The following is a 20475-nucleotide window of genomic DNA, read 5'->3' as shown; positions in this document are numbered from 1 at the left end:
GAATTGTTTATTCACTCCAACACCAGGCAGAGGATGGGACATGTCAGGGGAATAAATGCACCTTTCCTCTCCACCTGCTTGTATGCCCCAATATTGCCCTGTTCTAAAGTTCTTCTAAACCTTCTGATTTTTACATTTTTGTAATGGAGTTTCTCACACACTTTTCATGTAAATAATGATGTTTTGCAATCTTTTCTAGAAGAAAAAAGAATTAAACAGACTGTTAGTTTAACCAGTGTGGTTGGAGAAGTGGCAATTTCATCCTCCAATCCATGGTCACTTTTGGAATTCTATAAATATTGAAGTCCAGAAATAAACTAGCCCTTTTTTGCCTTGGATATCTCAGTATGTGAGTGTCATTCATTTTGTGTCATGTTGCAACACCCCAGCATTATCTCAGCACACCTTTGTCACCATCACATTTTCTGAAAATCCTCTTTGCCCAGGATTCTTCTCATGGGAAGCTGAGAAGCCTCAGAGAAAAGGAAAACAATTCTTATCTCATTTGCTTCTCCTGTGTTGTGCTCACACGTGGAACGTGTTTGGAGATTGTTTACCCACAGGTGATTGTTCCAATGGATTCTGCTGTGAGTTGTTTTCACTCTTTGGCCAATCAGGGCCAAGCTGTGTCAAGGCTCTGGAAAGAGTAATGAGTTTTCATTATTGTCTTTTTAGCCTTCTGTAAGTATCGTTTCTGTATTCTTTAGTACAGTTTAGTATAGTATCCCTTAATATAATATAGTATCATAAAATGATAAGTTGCCCTTCTGAGAACATGGAGTCAGATTCATCATTTCCTCCCTTTGTCTGGGAACCCCACAAACCCCACACACCTTCTCCTTCAGGCAGCACAATTCCCATGCTTGGAGCCCTCCCCCTGCCAGGTGGGCACAGACAGGGTGACCCACGGAGGGAAGGAGGTGTCAGGAATGTGCTGCACTCCTGGGACACCACCAGCAGCCTCTGGGCACAGAGCCCCAGCCCTCACCAGCAGGTAGGGAGATGCTGCTTTTTTCCCAGAGCTGTCAGCCAGCTCTGTGACCTGGGAAATCCTATCCAGGGTGTGGAAGGGATGGAGAACACCGGGGTCAAGAGATCCTGCAGATTGTAATGACTTCCATTAAATCACTGTCTTCCCTGGGCTGAATTTGAGCTGACAGCCTATTGCTGAGAGACTCCACACAGCTTATTACCTCTCCCTGCATGCAGTTTAACATTGCTGACAGGGCTGATGGATCAGCAGCCCCTCAGCCAGCCCACACCACGGCTGCCAGCACCATCCTCCCCCCAGCGCCACCTCATCTGCCACCTGTGCCATTTCTCCCACCAGTGCCACCTCATCTGCCACCTATGCCATTTCTCCCACCAGTGCCACCTTGTCTGCCACCTGTGCCATTTCTCCTACTAGTGCCACCTTGTCTATCACCCATGTAATTTCTCCCCGCAGTGCCACCTCCTCTGGCACCCATCTCATTTCTTGCCCCAGTGCCACCTCACCTGCCACCTATGCCATTTCTCCCCCCAGTGCCACCTCATCTGCCACCCATGCCATTTCTCTATCAGGAGTGCAAAATATGCCCCATTTTCCATGGAGAAAACCCATTTGCACATGGGAGATGAGAAGAATTTTTTCCCCCACTCAACAGCTGTTTCTCCATGCTGTGTTTACCAATAAGTGACCTCTCATTTCCCCTATAAAGCCACAGTCACTACTGTCACAGTTGCTTGTACATGACTACCACAAAACTGAGGCATTAAAATCAGTGAAAAGTGGAGTAAATTGAGAAAACAGATGGGCAAAATAGGTTCTTCCAAGCAGCCAAGGGAGAAATAAAAATGTAGGGACTGGGCTGATGCTTAGGGGCACTGAGTGCACATTTTAACTGTCAGAAAATCCAGCTGTGAAGCCCCAGGCCGGCTCCCTGGTGCCTCTGCTCCACTCTGATGAGCATCCTTGTCCTTTGTGCTCCCAGTGACACCTCACTGGGAGGGCAGGGACCTGCCCCTTCACAGGCAGATGCACATGGGCCCCAGCACAGGCTCCTCACAGTGTTCTCCAGAGTGGAAAGCTCTGTGTGTTGGTTCAGTGATTCATCTTAAGCCAAAAAAATGACTCAAGATCAAAGTCAGATCCATGGTGGACCCGAAATCTTTGTTTCAGCAACATCTCCTGGTGTGTGTCCAAGCAGAGTTCCAAAAATGTGTCCAGTTTCTCTGCAAGGCAGAAGGGCAGCAGGCACAAGGCATCACTCCCACATCATCCCTGCCTTTTCCAAGCAGATTAATAGTGGCAGAGAAGAGAGAAATTCCCATTAACTGTCCCCTCTGAGCAGCCACTCCTGCTGGTTTAGCAGTCCAGCTGATTTCTAGCCAAAATATCAAACTGGATGTTTTCTCCTCAAATTATCCAGCAGTCAAAATCAGGTCCATGGCAAGAGTCAAAGTGCCAAGCAAGGATTTTAGTTTATCTTTGTACAGAGCCTTGCACAACCGATCTTTCCATAAAATAACTAACAGGGAAGGGAAGGGAAGGGAAGGGAAGGGAAGGGAAGGGAAGGGAAGGGAAGGGAAGGGAAGGGAAGGGAAGGGAAGGGAAGGGAAGGGAAGGGAAGGGAAGGGAAGGGAAGGGAAGGGAAGGGAAGGAAGGGAAGGGAAGGGAAGGGAAGGGAAGGGAAGGGAAGGGAAGGGAAGGGAAGGGAAGGGAAGGGAAGGGAAGGGAAGGGAGATAATTGCATTGGTGATATTTTTTCCTTCTGTATGATTAGAGCCACAGGGCACTCTGCAGTCAGGGTTAGCACATATTTATATTCACACACTGGCAGGGATATTCCTGCTGATATTCCTGCCAGACTCATGTTTCTTTCATTCCTCAGAGGATTTATTTTATTGGATTTTTTTACTGGATGTTATCACCTGTTTACTTCCATCCTTCTACTCACCACTACCACTTCCCACCTTGTCATTCTTCCAACTTGAAAATCCCAGGCAAGAAAACATCCTGTCCTTTCTGGGAAGGGATCCAGGCACATCATGAGGATACAGGAGCACTTGACATTTCCCTATTGTTCTTAGCATTTCCTAATCAGTCTCTCTATCACAGGCACCAATTAATATGCATTCAGGACAGCTGATAAGTAGGAAAGCAATTCTTGGGTGCTAAAAATAGAATTCCTGCACAAGGGGATTATCAATAGGTACCTTTTTGCCCCATATTTATTTTTATCTGCCTGCCCTCATGCCTGACTGCCCAGAGGTATTCCAAATATCTGGGAGTGGGACAGGAGTGGATGGGGCTTGGAGCAACCTGGTCTAGTGGGAAGTGTCCCTGCCCAGGGTAGGGGGTGAAATGGGATGAGATTTAAGGTCTCTTTTAACCCAAATTTTCTGCCCAAAATGTCAAGTTGGATGTTCTTTCCTCAAATTATCCACCAGTCAAAATCAGGTCCATGCCAGAGAGGAGTAAAAGGGCCAAGCACTGGATTTCAACTAATCTCTGTACAGAGCCTCACACTGGGAGGATTTCATGGATTTCCGTGGATTCTGTGATTTTATTCCCACCTGAAGGGGAATCTATGGGATCTATCCCCACTATGGTAGCAGATCCAAAGCACAGTCTAACCCCTTGTGTTCCCCATGACACTCCAACAGCATTAACTCTGGTGGTTTGGGGGAAATGGAGGGGACTTGGTTACAGATGTGCCAAAGTGAGATCAGCACCATCCTCACAGAAATGAAACCCTGAGCACAACAGGGAGGGTTTGCTCCCTGTGCACTCCACAGCCTCCAAACCTGGACTGACTCCTGGTGCAAACACACAATATTAAAATACTACTACTACTAATAATACATGTGCTGTTAACAGCAGGGATCCCCAGGCCACTCTCCATGGGCAACAGGATCCCTGCCAGCCAAAGCCACCAGGACCAGAGGCTTTGAAAGGGAGGGGGAGGGGGAGGGGAGGGGGAAGGAGGGGAGGGGAGGGGAGGGGGAGGGGAGGGAGGGGGGGGAGGGAGGGGAGGGGAGGGGAGGGGAGGGAGGGGGAGGGGAGGGGAGGGGAGGGGGGAGGGGAGGGGAGGGGAGGGGAGGGGAGGGAGGGGAGGGGAGGGGAGGGAGGGAGGGGAGGGGGGAGGGGAGGGGAGGGGAGGGAGAGGGAGGGGAGGGGAGGGAGGGAGGGGAGGAGGAGGGAGGGGAGGGAGAGGAGAGGGAGAGGAGAGGAGAGGAGGGGAGGGGAGGAGAGGAGGAGGAGAGGAGAGGGAGAGGAGAGGAGAGGAGAGGAGAGGAGAGGAGAGGAGAGGAGAGGAGAGAGGAGGAGAGGAGAGGAGAGGAGAGGAGAGGAGAGGAGAGGAGAGGAGAGGAGAGGAGAGGAGAGGAGAGGAGAGGAGAGGAGAGGAGAGGAGAGGAGAGGAGAGGAGAGGAGAGGAGAGAAGAGAAGAGAAGAGAAGAGAAGAGAAGAGAAGAGAAGAGAAGAGAAGAGAAGAGAAGAGAAGAGAAGAGAAGAGAAGAGAAGAGAAGAGAAGAGAAGAGAAGAGAAGAGAAGAGAAGAGAAGAGAAGAGAAGAGAAGAGAAGAGAAGAGAAGAGAAGAGAAGAGAAGAGAAGAGAAGAGAAGAGAAGAGAAGAGAAGAGAAGAGAAGAGAAGAGAAGAGAAGAGAAGAGAAGAGAAGAGAACCACCAGACTCCATGTGGGAGAACATGAAGCAGAACAGGCCCTGGAGATCTCAGAAGATCTCAGGACAGCCTCAGGCCTCCTTTGCCTGATTTTACAGTAGAAGAGAGAGGAGACCACCCTGTTTCAAAAGAGCCCTTTGACAGAAGCTGTCATTTTCCATCCAGGCTTTGCAAATAAAGACCAAAAGGCAATATAAAAAGATAAATATAATTAATATTTCAAAGGGTGTTTTTGTAGGTTGAAGGAACGACTGCAACACAGCAAAGCTACAGAGAAAGAGATTTTTTTGTTGAAGCAGCAAAGGCACAAAGAAACATCTGCACATAATTTCATGACTTTTAACTGGCATTTTAGAGGTTGGCTAAACCAACAGCTCAGTTGTCTGGCACTTCTAAATCTGGCATTGAGCACAGATGCTTAGTGGACAGATGATTTTCTTTTGGTAGTGCTGATGCTGGATTCCCATCAATGGGTACATTGCTGTATTCCCATCAATGGGTACATTGCTGTATTTTCTCCTGAAATTAAGAGCCATTTTCAACCCTGAATCTGAGGCTCAGCCCCAGCACAAGCTGCACACTGAGATGTTCTTCCCACAGCTGCAGATTTCAGAAGCCAAAATCAGTTTTAAAGAATCAGCAATTAATGTTCTCCACTGCTAAAACTGCACATAAAAATGACATATCCCTCCAGATGTGTGCAATGTGCCTTCCTCACATCCTAACACACATTTGTGTATTGATTTCCTACCTGTGCATCCATCAGGAGGTGCCTCATCAGCCTCATGGCACTTTTCAGAGATTCCTTCTCACTGGGCAAAAAGGCATCTTCATCCTCATCCAGGGTTTTTGACTTGCTGACAATGAAATGGGAGATCTGGTCATTCAGGGAATGCAGCGATTCAACAGCTGTGGAGACACAGAGGGAAAGCAAGAAACAGGAATGAAACCATGCTGGAGGAGGACAATGTAATTTTTTTCAGTTTGAGATGAGTGTGGTTTGCTCTGGAAAAGAGTAGCTGGAAATAATTGATCCCCATTTCCTCCCCTGGACTCTCCTGAGAGGACCAGCAAAGGCATCATACAGACATACAAGACCCAGAACAACCTGGTCCTGCTGGTGGCAGGATGCCTGGGAATGAGGTTGTGTTGAAGGACTCTTCCAACCCAAATCGTTCCAGGATTCTATGATTATGTTTCTAATCTCAAGTAACAAGTCATGGCTAAAGTGAAAATAAGAAAAGCAGTAGTCAGTCTCTTGACTCGCAGCCCAGAGACCTGTTCCCTCTGATGTGCAGGGAACCAGAATTCCAGACAACACAGAGGAGAGAAGCTGGAAAAATTGGCTTTTTATTAGTTAGAGTAGGAGTGAGTCAGACCAACAACTAAAACATTGCTCATTTTCTTTCTTGGTGATTATTGGTCTTTGAATCACTGTTAATCTCTTAAATTCTCCTTCGTGGGCTCAAACCCCAGGTATTATATGTGAGATTCTGCTCCCAGTCAGAAATCACCTCCTCCACAGCTCACAGAAATCCCCCAGCAATTTCATACACTTTATGAAGCTGCAATTTATATATGAACCAATGGCCACATTTATTTCCACCCAATGAAAAGCTCTGGACTTCTACAGATTTGAAAAATCTGCGCTGCGATTTTCTCCTCAACCGTGGTGAGTTTGGAGGTTTCATTTTTACTGCTGGCTCATTAAATAAATGAGACCCAAATAATTCTTCAGTGTATTTTCTTTGTGCTGGTGGCTGAGGCAGTGGAGCCCTTTGATAAGCTCAGAGTAACACATCACTGTCACACCCTGAACGTGCTGCACACCCTGGCCTGCTCAGGCTGTTTATGAATAAAGCAATGTGTTATTTAGGGCTCTCTGACAAACTGATCTTAAGAACACAAGGCAATTGAAATATACTCGACCTACTTCTGTCTAAAGAGGATCTTCCCACAAAATTGGAAGTAGTAAAGATTAGTCAGAAACCACTCATTGAGGAGCAAATCTTCCCCAGACAAAAGGGCCATAACAAAGCACACTTGTGTCTCCAAAATGCAGGAGGGAAAGAGCAGAATCTTCCTTGCTGAGAGGGTTTATTTTTCATTAAAATAATAAAACAAAATCTGTGCCTGGAAATGCCTTGGAGAGGGGGCTGGGAGGATTCCCAGCACTCAGGGTGTTCCTGCACCTCCTGCTAATAGAAAAGGGGTTTGAGGCTCACTGTGGTGGAGGGTCCATTTATAAGCCACACCATAAATCATAGAATGAACCATGGAATGGTTTGGATTGGAGGGGATCTTAAAGATCATCCCATTCCAGCCCTGCCATGGGCAGGGACACCTTCCACTGTCCCAGGCTGCTCCAAGCCCTGTCCAGCCTGGCCTTGGGCACTGCCAGGGATCCAGGGGCAGCCACAGCTGCTGTGGGAATGCTGTGCCAGGGCCAATCTTGGCTGTGTAACAACTGCACTGCTGGGTGGGGCTCATGTGCACCCCACATGTTGTCACAAGGCAGCCCTGTCACTTTAGGACACAAAACAGAAAGACATGGACACTGGATTTTCTGAGGCAAAAAGGAGAGAAGTTTATTTTCTGACTCCAACATTTATAGATTTCCAAAAGTGACAGTGGATTGGAGGGTGACAGTGCCACCTCTCCAATGACACTGGACAAACCAACAGTCCACCAAATTTCTCCTCCTCTATAAAAGAATGCAAAACAATAAGTTATTTGCATAAAGTGTGTGAGAAAGTTTGTCACAAGAATATAAACATCAGAAGGCTTAGGAAAACTTTAAAAATCAGTGTGACACAGCCCAGCCTCATCCTGGGTCCCAAACTCCTCCCGCTCGTGGGCCTGGCCCGTGGAGGCTCCCAGGGCAATGTCTGTTGGAATGTTGGGGGACAGCAGGCAGATGATGCACTTTGGACCTGGTTAACATAAGAGATTTAATAACAGGATGCCTTGGCAAAAGCAAACAGCACTTTGAAAATTAGACCTGGATTGCAAGAAGATTCAATCAAACGGGTTTACCGGAAAAAGAAAATCCCATTAAACTCTGCAAGCAAGAAATGTTGTTATTTGCATAAGTTTGTGTATGTGATTTTAACTAATCATGGTAGTACACAATACTGGTCTCCCTGAACCAGTATATAAGTGTTTGTATCCCACAATAAAATCAGATTCTGATCACTGAGTGGATTTGTCTTTACAAACCAGCTGTGGGTCTGCTGGTAGATAAAACCAGCACTGGCAGATGAAAGAAACAGTGGGAAGGATTCCACTGATTGATGAATGGAAAAAGATACTTGCTTTATTTGATAAACAAAATTAGACACTGAAAGATGAAAGAAACAATGGGGAAGAAAAACATCTAAATTCTGTAAGAATTAAAAATGAAAAGGGAGGGTTATACATTAGAAGGGAATCTTTGGTATCAGGCATTCTGGGAAGTCTGAACCTCTCAAGTACCTCAGCCAATGGGGAAAGAGAGAAGGGAAATGTGGCTGGGAAATTGGGATAAAATGGAGGCTGCATCCTCCAAAAACGGGAGAGATCCTAGGGGAATGCCCCATGGCCTCTCCCTTTATTGGAATAAAGCCAGAAAGGACTCCTCTGCCTCCTTTTGGGCATAGACCTCTGGTGTTTGTGGATTAATTTCCCTAACATCACCACCAACAAATCATCTTGCAATCATTTGTCCTCGCACCAAGCAACACTTGTGAGCCCAGGGAGCTGCAGGTTTTCCATGCAGGAGAGCAGCAGGCACATGGCAGCACACAGGCAGCAGCAGTTTGATTTTCTTATCACTTCTAGACTGAGCTAGCATCTCTATCAGACATGTCAGGCCTGAAAGCCATCTCCCCAACACTAATGCACCAGTATTGATTCATCCCATCCTTTCTGACCAGTCTGGAATTGAGGACAGATCATTTTTTTCCTACTCTGAAGTTTTGGCTGGAGCCCTAAGCCCACATCTGCTTTCAGTAATACAAATGTGCACCAGAGTTCTCCTCGAGCTGATGGCTCCCTTCCAGATTTACATAGACTGTGACCAGAAACTGGTACATGGAGAATTTGTCCCAGGCTTTCTGACTTTAAAGTAATTCAAAACAAACTAAATTATGTTATCCTATATTATTCCAACCTCTTCATCTGAATCTAGAGCTCTCCATTCTCTGATATTTCTTCCCTTTCTGTTTGGGAAGTTTAGTGCTGCTGGAGCAGTATGTGGCACATGAAGCTCAGGGGGGCAAATGCTTCTCTCATTTGTAATTCTTTAGGTTTAGAGAGATGCCAGAGGAATCAGAAAAAATATTTTCCAGCAAGAATGTGAGGAAAGCAGATCAGTATTGACTTGAACCAATTTTTAGAGGGATCTGCCACAGTGATGTGTTTATACTCTGCTTAGCAAAACAAATCTTTTCCCATGAACACAATGGAAACTGTATTGGAAAATAAAATCCTCTGAGGCTTCCTCATGAAAGTAAAAGAGGCATTTCCAAACCTCCAGCCTACACACACAGTGAAAACAAAGCTGAAAAGACCAAACCATTCCTGACACTATTTTTCTGGAAGTCCTGTGTCAATCTGCAACACAGCTTCCAAAGCAGAAGAAATTGGATATTTCTCATTTAAATCAAGAGAAACTTCCTGCCTTTTGCCCACTAAAAATCTAAAGGACAGAGATAATGAGGCAAACCCTTCATCTCTCACAATGTTATGGCTCAGACATTTCTGCTGAACAACACTTCCACTAACCCCAACAGTTCTTTGTGAAAGCATCAAATTCTTAAAGGAAAAAAGTATGAACCTCAGATATAAACACAGGTATGTCCAGTGGAGATTAAAAGATACTTCTTGGTCCCTTAAAATGAAAAAAAAAAGAGAAAAAAATGAAGACAGCACCTTTCCCTTGCCGTGTCATTCCCCTTGGCTCGAGGTTGGTAACACATCAGTAACGCTGCAAATGAGACAACAGGCTGAATAAAAGTTACAGCTGTCAAAGTCCTGTCAGCATCCCAGCTTTCCCCATTCCAATTCCATCATTTCCCCACTGCAAGGATCAATTTCAAGAGGTGAAGGAACCATAACAATCTCTGCTAGCTCTTTGGTGTCACCCCAAAAAGAGATCAAATAATCCCTTAGGGGGGCAGAGGTTCTGCCTGCTGCTAGCAGAGAGGATGTGCTGTGCTGAGGTGCTCAGGTGAGGACAATTTGCCACCCCCAGAAGCAAGAATGGGTTGACAAAGTTGGTTTTCTGCAGGGCAGAATCACCAGAGCCTGAAGGACGTGCAGGGGAAAAAGGAAATTGCTTTCTGTCGGAGACGAGGGAAAAATTATACTTGCGCCAAAAACTCATTCAAGGAAGAGACTGAAGCAATAAAGTTGTTCCAGGAGACCCCATTTTATACACTCCAGCTACTGCCCAGATGAGCACAAAATAAAATAAAGCATAGATTATATATCCTGAGATCTACTGACAAAAACCAGCAGAGTCTAAAATTAATTCTCGGCAGCAGGAGTGAGTAAATGAAAGAGGACGGACACAATCATAATTTTATCAAGGGAGGCTGCGTAAGGATTCCTGGGCTGACTCTGCCACATGGAATAGAGAAGATGTTTGAGTCTGACTTTGGTGTGTTGATTCAAAACGCAATAAAAAGGATAGAAAAGGGCTCCTGCTCTTGAGAGCTGCAGGGATGGCTCCAGGAGAGGCTGGACCTGAGGAAAAGCAGGAGCACATCACCATCCCACACACCCAGGGACTGTGGATGGGGCTCTGCAGGAGCTCTCTGCTGTGCAGAGTCCCCAGGCAGCTTCTGGGGACAGAAATGGGGAAAATCTGCTGTGTCAGTCTGCTGGAAAACATCAACAAGAGCAGCCTGGATCCCCCAAAACCTCAGGTCTGATGTGGATGCTGGGTACAGCCAGCTCTCCAAGAGTCAAAAGGAATGAGTCTTTGCCAAGTGGCATCCAGTCCTTACATCCATCTGGATGAATCCATCTGGATATTGTAAAACAGAGAAAATTTAGCATTTATTCCATGAAATGGTCCAGTGGCTTTTGCAAGGGACAATTATTTCTGGCAGAGAGTTTCCAGCAGTGTCTGCAGCCCAAGCTGGGTGCTGGAGCAGGGTACTCAGAATATCAGTGGAAAGGTCTGTTTTCCTTAATGAATTCCCAGAGGGCCAACAAACAACCCAAAGTCAGCTCTCACCACTGGGGATCTGCTCCTGTGGAGAGAGAAGCCAGAGAGGTGCACTGCTGGATGGATCCTTTGCAAACCCATCCCAAGGGAGCAGCGCTCACAGCTCTGCCAGGCAAACCTCACGGGCTAACCAGGCCCTCAGAGTGTCTACACAGACTGGGGTGTGTGTGGGCAAACTGTGCAGTTCATTAGTGTTTCATTTTACCAAAGAACTCCTTGAGCAACAGCCACAGGGGTTGTTTTTGCAGTGAGGGAAAAGAAAATACTCAGAGCACTTCAGGCCTCCCTGTCTGAGCTCTCCCCGTGTTTTCTGCAGGGTCACTCCAGAGCCAGACTGGGGGTTCGGTAGCATGAGGGGCTCCAGAGTGTCCAAATGCCTTCCAGCATCTCCCACAGCATGGAATTATGGAATGGGTTGGGTTGGAAGAGATCTTACAGATCATCCCATTCTACCCCTGCTGCCATGGGCAGGGACACCTCCCACAGGGCGCTCCAGCCTGGCCTTGGGCACCTCCAGGGATCCAGGGGCATCCACAGCTGCTCTGGGCACCTGTGCCAGGACCTGAGCACCTTCACAGGGAACAATTCCTCCCCAATAACCCACCCATCCCTGCCCTCTGGCAGTGGGAGCCATTCCCTGTGCTCTGTCACTCCATCCCTTGTCCCCAGTCCCTCTCCAGCTCTCCTGGAGCCCCTTTATGTACTGGAAGGGTCTCAAAGGTCTCCCCAGAGCCTTCTTTTCTCCAGACTGCACAACCCCAATTGAATTGTTTATTTATATTTTATGGATTAATAATTTTTTCATTAAATAATAAACCAAATAATTATTTTATAATTAAATTTATTTAATGAAATAATTTATTTAATTATTTATTTATATTTTATGGATGTATATTTTTACCATTTGAAACCTCTTTTTGAAGAGTAGGTAAAACTGATTTGCTCTGGTGATTGACTAAATTTCTTGAACTCTTTTGTTGTCAAATTATAGCCTTCTGTGTGACTTCAGCCCCATGAATAACGATGGATGCTGTCATTCCCTTGAAGGAGATGAGAAGGGAAAGTTTCCCCCCTGATGCCTGAGCAACCCTCAGGTTTGGGGCATTGAAAGCACAGAGAGACAGACTGCACAAGGATCAGCAGTGTGTTCTGCTTTCTCTAAATCACAGCCAGCTCTCAAATACCTCCTCATCCGCACCTGCAAAACCTTTTATCTGCACAGGTTTGGGCAGAAATTAAGAATGTTCTTGTGAAAGCTCAAAATCCTGCCTTTGGAACCAAAAAATAGCCAGCTCTGCAGCCCTGGAAATTCAAGGCAGTTTGGGTTATGGCGTGGAGATAGTAATGTGTGTAATTATGTGTAAAAATAAGATATTTATACAGCTAAATTATAAATAAAGTCCAGTGTTATTTATATTATTGAGGTTGTTTTTTGCTGTGTCCAAAAAAAGGACATGCAAGACATGCAACAGTTCATTTTTGCCAGATTAATGATTCTGATTAGGAAGCCTTTCCTGCTGTAGCATTTGCTAATTGCATTTGGACAGATCAATTAATTTATTCAGTTAGCAGTAGAAGAAACCTCCCTTTGTAAAAGCCAAGCTCATGAAGTCACAGAGTCATAGAATCATGGAATCCTCAAGGTTGGAAAAGGCCTCCAAGATCAACAAGTCCAACCTTCAACCAGATACCCCTGTGCCCATTAATTCACATCAACAAATGCCATTTCTGCTTGGTTTTTGAACAATTTTATGGATGGTGACTCTACCACTTCCCTGGGGAGTTGTTCCAATGTTTTCCACTCCTACAGTGAAGAAATCCTTCCTAATATCCAACCTGTTCCCCTCTCTTGAGCCATTCTAGCACTCTTTTAACACCTCTCACTCCCACCCAGATGAGAAGCTGATCTGCAAAGCTGCAACATCAGGATCACAAGGCAGAAGCTCTGAGCAAACAGAGCCCATTTTTCTCTACCCAGGAAAATATCCTGCATCTCTGCAGCTGGAAAATCCACCCTGAGCCATCTGCCCCATCCATGTGCTTGTGCCAGACGTTGTTGACAGCCACAGCCTCACAGAAACGCTGGGAAGATCTCAATCTGAACCACTCCAGGAATATTTTCTCCTGTTATTGCTAAGAAGAGACCTACAGCTTCTTTCTTCCTTTGTGGCCTTTAACTTGTTTCAAAGGAGGCATTCAATGAGCCCCCTTGTAGGAATAATTTACCACACCATTAAGTGAAGAAAAAAAATTTCTGGTGTCTGCATTAGGGGCTCAATCACCTTTCAAGAAACACTGCAAATAACCCATTACAGTAATTACTGACGAGCTGGTCTCTCTGGGTTCTGAATGGTTGGTGTGTAACTGGCAAAGAGCTGCATTCAGAGCTTCCCAGATGCAAAAGAAACCCATCAGACCAGTAAATGGCACTAGAGTTCCAGAGGAAAACAAGCTCAGCAATAAAGGTGGTCATTTTTTCAGCTTATTAGTTTCTCTTTACAAATCCGACCTTTTTGGAAATGAAAATAACATCAAGTGGAGCTCTGCAGGGTGGTAGCAGCTTTTTAATAATCAAAGTTTTTCACTGACATCTCCTTTATGGTGCAGAAGCTTCTTTCAAAGTTGGACTTTAAATCACTTCAACAAAAATTTGCATTGTTTTGCTATGTTTTGAATCTAGCAACACAGAAATAAATTTTGTAATTTCTCCTTACACTCCCTCTCCATTAAAAAGCTCATATTTGAGTGGGAAAAGGATGTGAGTTTCAGACCTGTCTGCAAGGACAGATGTCCATATTCTCCTTGGAGGAAACCCCCTGTTGTTAAAAAAATTCCTGTTAATGTATCCAAGACATATCTGAAAGGGAAAGAAGAGCTGTTGTATTTTGCTGTGTCTTTCTGAGTTTTTTTTCAATCATTCCTCTGGAAAGGGCTTTTCTTCTTTGCCTCAGTTTCTTCAGCTGTAAGTCACAGCTAATGATGATAGTGAGATGAAGTTCACTAGAATTTGGCCAAAATTTAAAAAATGGAAAGGCTCAGTGTTTCCTCTCACTAAAACACTGCCAGGATCATTTAGAAAATAAACAATATTTTCCTCTTTGGGTAAAATCTCACTAGAGCTACAAGAACATCATCCAGGTGAAGAAGTGATCCTGCCCCTAAAAAGTCACTTATTCACCACAGCTGTATTAGTTAAACTGCTAAACATTATAATAAAAAAATTCTACTCACTCTAGGGGAAAAAAAAACCCAAATTCATATAAATTGCTGTGTTATGCTTATGATTATGATGGGAAAATGAAGTTGGAGAAGAGGCTGAAGCAGCTGGGACGGGGTCCTGCTGCTTTGGGCAGTGCCTTGAGCTGAGAGAGCCCACGACTCCACCAGCAAACCAGACTGCAAACCTCATGGCTGGGCTGTTGTTTGCAGAAATATTCAAGATGCTGAATTCCCCAGAGAGCTGCAAACTGCCAGGCCAAGAGCAATGTCAAACTTTGAGAAATGTGGCAGGCGTGGCGCCAAACCAGCAAATCCAACTCCTGCAAGAGAAACTCCAATCAAACTTGCCAGGAACCAAAACTACCTTTCCAAAGGCAGACACTGTGGCATTCACATTTTCTGAAAAATCTCTTCGCCCAGGATTTCTCTCCTGGGAAGCTGAGAAGCCTCAGTGAAAAAGGAAAACAATAATTATCTGATTTGCTTCTCCTGTGTTGTGCTCATGTGGAATGTGTTTGGAGATTGTTTACCCACAGGTGATTGTTTCATTGGATTCTGGTGTGAGTTGTTTTCACTCTTTGGCCAATTGGGGCCAAGCTGTGTCGGGACTCTGGAAAGAGTCAGGAGTTTTAATTATTAACCTTTTAATATTCTGTAAGTATCCTCTCTGTATTCTTTAGTATAGTATAGTATTCTTTAATAGTATATAGTATAATAAAATAATAAATTAGCCTTCTGAGAACATGGAGTCAGATTCATCATTCCTTCCTTTGTCTGGGCACCCTGTGAATACAATAGGACACACAGCTGCTGCTTGCTCCTTGCTGTTGGGTAATCATTTATTTGTCACCTCCACGGCTGATGGTGCAACTGTTGTATTCCAGAAACAATAGCTGCTTTATTTAGATAACAAGGAAGAGAACAGCAGAAATTCTGGGTGCCAGTAGCAGGGTCAGACATGCAGCTGCTGTGAGCTGGCTCTGGAGGAGCGATGCCCATCTGTGCTCACATTAACAGTCTTGGATAGGGTGTAGGACTGGCTTCCACTTCACACAAAATGAGCTCCAGGGTCTTGGATGGGTCAGCTAAACCCTCAACACATCAGTTCCCATCTGTAAACACACATTCTGCAGCCTGTGGAAATATCACACACCACTATTGTATTTGCAGGGATCCCCTGTGGCAGGGAGGAATGATGAACCTGACTCCATGTTCTCAGAAGGCTAATTTATTATTTTAAGATACTACATTATATTAAAGAATAGTAAACTAAACTAAACTAAACAAACCCTGGCTTTTCTGGGGTTTGAATGAACTGAATGTGTTAGAAGACAACTGAGCTTGGTTTATTTCCCACTAAACATATGGAAGAGACTAAAGTTTTATGTGTTGTTGTGAGTGTTGAGAAACCAATTGGTATTGTCTTGGTAATCTGCTCAGGTTGCAATAATGAGAGAGGGTCACCAGCAATCCTGAAAGGAGCTTGAAAAACAAGATGTAAAATTCAAACATGCTGTGTTTGTTCTCATCAGCTCCTGAGATCTTTGTTTCACCCTTAGGATGGCACTTCTTTCAACCAGAAATGTTAGAAACAAAAGAAAAACCAAACCAAAAAAAAAAGCACCAGATTTGTCACAGCAGAAAAATGTCAATGATTCTGAGACTTCAATGAAGTCATGAAAACTGGCAACCTGCAAATCTCTCCCTGTGTGTGTCTGTATTTGTTCATAGATAAAAGAAGGGATGGAGAATACTGTTGAAGTATTTAAATTTCCTTGGGAGCTGCCTTGAGCAGCTCTGCTGCTTAAAACCTTGGATGTGACACTAACAAAACGCCGGGCTTAGCAATTCTATCTTAGGAAAAACCCCTTTATTGGCAGAGCATTAGAAAAAGCTGAAATTCAAACAGTGGAAACACAGGTTGATAAACCTCGGCTGAGTACAGCGGATCAGAGGGTCAAGTTTTATCAAGCACTCACACAAACCCAGCTGTGTCAGGGAGCCTGGGAGGGGGATTTAGTTCCTGCTGCAGATAAAGGTGATGCTGAGGACCACACCAGATGCTCCATCTGCACTGGCCCTGCTGGCAGAGCCTCCAAGCAGCTTCTGGCTGATAATTGTTTTATTCCCATTTCCTTCTCATCCATTCCCATTCATCCACAGATGAATGAAACAGCATCAATTCTTTTTGAAGATGGAGAAATCCACACCTTTTTTTATTCATTTAAACCATTTAACTTGTGGGATGATGTCACCTATGGATGTACAGTACCCTGGATATTTTGGATTAGTTGCAATTTGTGCAGTTTTGTAGTTCCAGTGTCCATTACTACTTGATTTTCACTTGTATCATTGTAGCCAATATCCCCAGTCCTATTTATGTGGAATAAAAATAACTATCTAGAAAATAAAGATAAAATGAGACTATATTCAGCATTTAATAACCCTGACATGATTATATCTTTGGAGAAAAATCTTCACATTCACACTTCTTCAGTGTGTCATTTATTTTTATGGGCTCCGAAGTGAAGAATCTCCTCCTAAAATAAAGCAGATTTTTTTCAGATCACTGTTAGAACTTGTTATTTCTGTAAACTACATCTATAAAATGCAGCAAAAGAGTATTTTTTTTTCCTAAATACTATTACCCTGTGATCAGTTTTTTCTGTATCCACAGCTTCAGACTTAATGTTCTCTGTAAGTAAGAACAAATCATGCAAGCAGCAGGCTTAGAAGTTGTGCCAGGGAATAATAGGAAAAATTTCTTCACATAAAGGGTGCTCAGGCACTGGAATAGGCTGGAAAGTGGTGGGATCATCATCCCTGGAAATATTCAATGTGGATGTGGCACTTGGGGAGGTGCCCACACAGGAAAAGTGTCAAACTCTTCTGCAATTTTTTTTTCCCCACTGAAAAACACACAAGTTTTTGAGGGCCTGTCAATGAGAAGGTTTCCTTTAGAAAACATGTAAGTCCTGATGATGTTTAAGCACATCCTCCTCGAGTGTTAGGGACAGCACTTGAACAGGACTCAGTGGGCACTTCCCATTTCTTTTCAGTCATTTTGTTTTCATTCTACCCGAGCATGATCATCCATCAAAATTATGACAGCAAAAAAATCCCAACAAGCAGTGAATTCAATAGTAATTACAGAGTATTCAAATGTTTGTCTCAGTTGGAATCATTATTTCTTATCTATTAGGTTTTCTGGATGTTCCTGTGAAGGTGCTTTCAGCTCTCTTGTATCCCATGGGATGTGCAGTGGGGAGGCAGCACCTCCTCACTTTTTTTCATGTAGGAAAGCCTCATGTGACACTAAGTGGATTTTTCTTCCTGATGACCAGGGGCAAATAATTTGTTTCTAAATTTCCCTACCTGCAGAAAACATGTCTTCTTTGTTTTGGGTTCCCTGGGTTCTGTGATTTAGCTTTGAACCTTGACTTCATGGCTGAGCAATTTCATATTTAAATTACTCACTCTGCATTTGTAAACTTTGCTTGTGGCATTCATTTCAGGAATTTGAAAGCAGTGCAAATCCCAAATATCCCTGTAGACAGGGATGACATATATTGCATTAACCTCCTTTCCTCACTTTCATCTGTAGCCTTTGCAGCGGGATTGTTCGGCAAAGCAATGAAATTAATAAAGGACAAGAGGAGTAACTGTCACCAGTGTGGGACTGGGGCAGCATCAGTTTCTCTGGGTCTGGATTGAAGGCACTGAGACAGTAGTTCATGTTCACACTCAGGTGTTTATTATTTCTTATCAGTGAAACAGTCTCACTACTGTGAGTTCTGCAGCTTTTCATTAGAAGGCACAAAATGGCCAACAATCTCTTGGTACAAGGGCTTTTAAGACTGAACTGTCCAATTAAGAACTGATACCTGGATTATTTCCCCTTTTAACCCAATAACTGATCCCAAAAAGACCCCAATGCAGACTTTTCTGCCCAGTTACAAAATGCCACCCAAACCCATGAAGAAGGAGGAAGAAGAAGCATGAAGAAGAAACCCAGGACAACACCCTGTGCCCTCCATCTTGCTCCCATCCACAACATACTAAAAACCCCAAAACCTCAATTTCTCACCAAGTGATACACCTACACTGCTCTCTATAATCTATTTCACACTTTTGTGGGTTCTGGTCTATATTGAACTCTGGGAAACTTTCTCCATGGATGAGGGTCAGAGTCGGTGCTGCCCTGGGGGTGAGCTGCTCCCAGAGCAGACACAGAAATATTCCCAGTGCCCTGGGTTTCCACAGGGCAGCAGCATTTTGCAGGCAGCACTTGGGAGGGTTGGGGTTTTCCAGCAGTTGTGTCCCTGTGCCAAGTCCAAGTGCAGAGCTCGGGCTGCAGCCAGCCCAGGGAGAGGTGAGATCACTGCAGTGCCCTGGCAGGTCCAACCACAGCAGCAGCAGAGCAGGAGATATTTAAAAGCCTCCCTCTTCTCTGTGACATGGATTATTAGGTAAATAGAAAAGGTTTTGATAAAAACATTCAAAACCCCCTGAAGCAACTCAGGGACTTGTTCTGTTTTGAAATATGCCCCGAGTTCTTGGGCTCCTGACGTCACTGAGGCATTTCAGTGTCTAACTTGCTTTTCAGGATGGAGCTTAAGTACTCAAAGGGACAAGTCAAGGCAGTGATCCAGCCCTGGGTGTCTAGCCTGTGATGGGTGGGACATGCCCCAAAATGAGTCATGTGGAAGCACACTGACCTGCTGCCACGCTCACCCTGCCCTGCAGCTGACAAACACAGGGGCTGAACACATCCTCCAGCCTCACTGCTCCATCCTCAGGAGCTCCAACTTCCTTCCCTTGGGGGCAATGAGAATGACACAGTTTCTGAGAGCTTTTCATCTTTCTGAGCCTCCTGAACCTGTGTAAAGCTCAACATTAGCATTTGAAGTTAATTCTCCTGTTACTAACCCAGCCCATCGCTCTGCTCCCCAGCAGCTGCCCAAGGGAACAACCATTCTCTTTGGCACAGAATTCTGATGGATGAAGGGAAAGCATTTAATCTTGACACTTGATTGACAGAAAGTGTCCCTGCTAATTATGGCCAAAAGACAGGAGAGAGGAAAGTGATAATACAGTTCCATCAACTGATTTTGGTGTCATATTGAGGGTGTCTGGAGACCACACAGTGCAAGAGATTTATTTACTCTATTTCCTATAAAGTCAGGGTGAGATCAGCACTAAGTCTGTTCAACTTCAATACCAGTGCATAATGTTGTGTTGTGTAAATAAGAAGCAAGCCCTGAATAGCTCCAGCTGCATAAGAGGCCACCTCTGCTCTCTCCAGTGGAGCTTCAGGGTCTTTGGTGGACTTCATCCTCATCAGTGCTGACACATCAGAATGATGTGTCTTTCCTCTAAATTGCTTTTTCTCAATTTCTCACCATGATTTCAGAAGTCCAGCCTGACATGGGGCTGCATCAGCAGCACGTGGGTGAAATGCTGGGCTCCAGGCACCCAAGGGACTTCTCTGCCAGCTTGGGGAATGGAAAAGCACAGGGAAACCTGAGCATAAGGAGGACCCCTGGTCTTTAGAAACCCCATCTTCATGGAGGTGTCCAGCATTTTCCTTCCACCCACACATCAGAAATAAAGAAGAGGAACTGCATTGTTTGCCTGGTGTCAGATCCAGAGCAAACACTGGACAAAACCCATCCTTGCAAACCAAGTCTCATTAAGCCTGTAAGGAGTCAGTGCAGGGTTCCTTGGCTCCCCCCTACAAATACCACACCAAAAGAGGCCCAAGGAAATTCCTACAACAACAGAGGCATTTGGTTTCATCCCTATGGATTTCTGCACCTCATTAAAAAGAAAACAACCCCAAAGCTGTTTCCTGCCTCCCCAGTGAGGCACAGTTCCCTCACCTGAACATCTCTCTTCTTTCCAGGTTTGCCATGGCAACGAGAGAACTGCGTATTACCAGTGTAAAACAGATGGGTTGTGCTTTTAAATTGTCTCTGTGTCTCTAGCCAGGTGATGATATCTCCTGGATACCAGGCATTTAGAAGCAGGAATACTCTGCAGCACAGCCAGTCCCAGACTGCAAATACGTAATGGGCTGCAGGCCCCTGCCCAGGGCAGGAGGGGGGTCTTGACTTCAGTAAAATGAGGGCTAAAGTGGGTAAAAAACAGGGGAAATTGGATTCCCACGTCATTTTGCCAAGGGCTGAGCCAGGCAGGCTGAGAGCAGAGCACACCCTGCTCTGGACAAGCCAAGAGGCTGCAGCACGAGCGTTTCCATCAGGGAGGGAGGATGCCAAACTGCAAAAGGACATCGTGAGCCAAGCCAGGGTTTCTTAGCAACAGCATCGAATACAGGGCCATTAACTCCTGCTAAATTCCTCCTGCTAAAGCCTGA

The 20475-nt window shown here is 44.9% G+C and overlaps 1 protein-coding gene across 1 annotated transcript in view; it reads right to left on the bottom strand.

Moving 5' to 3' along the window:
• Positions 1 to 4737: 4737 nt before the first annotated feature.
• Positions 4738 to 20475, bottom strand: part of LOC115912469 (putative uncharacterized protein C1orf196) — a 57002-nt gene continuing 41264 nt past the window's right edge. The window contains exons 2-3 of the mRNA XM_030964045.1: positions 5418 to 5575; positions 4738 to 4752 (exon numbers count right to left, since the gene is read on the bottom strand). Of these exons, the coding sequence (XP_030819905.1) occupies positions 4738 to 4752; positions 5418 to 5575 (173 nt within the window). The remainder of the gene's footprint in view (positions 4753 to 5417; positions 5576 to 20475) is intronic.

Source organism: Camarhynchus parvulus, chromosome 21 (assembly GCF_901933205.1).
Source record: "Camarhynchus parvulus chromosome 21, STF_HiC, whole genome shotgun sequence".
Taxonomy (NCBI): domain Eukaryota; kingdom Metazoa; phylum Chordata; class Aves; order Passeriformes; family Thraupidae; genus Camarhynchus; species Camarhynchus parvulus.
The sequence above is the reverse complement of the archived record's forward strand: the minus strand, read 5'-3'. Positions and strand labels throughout refer to the sequence as shown.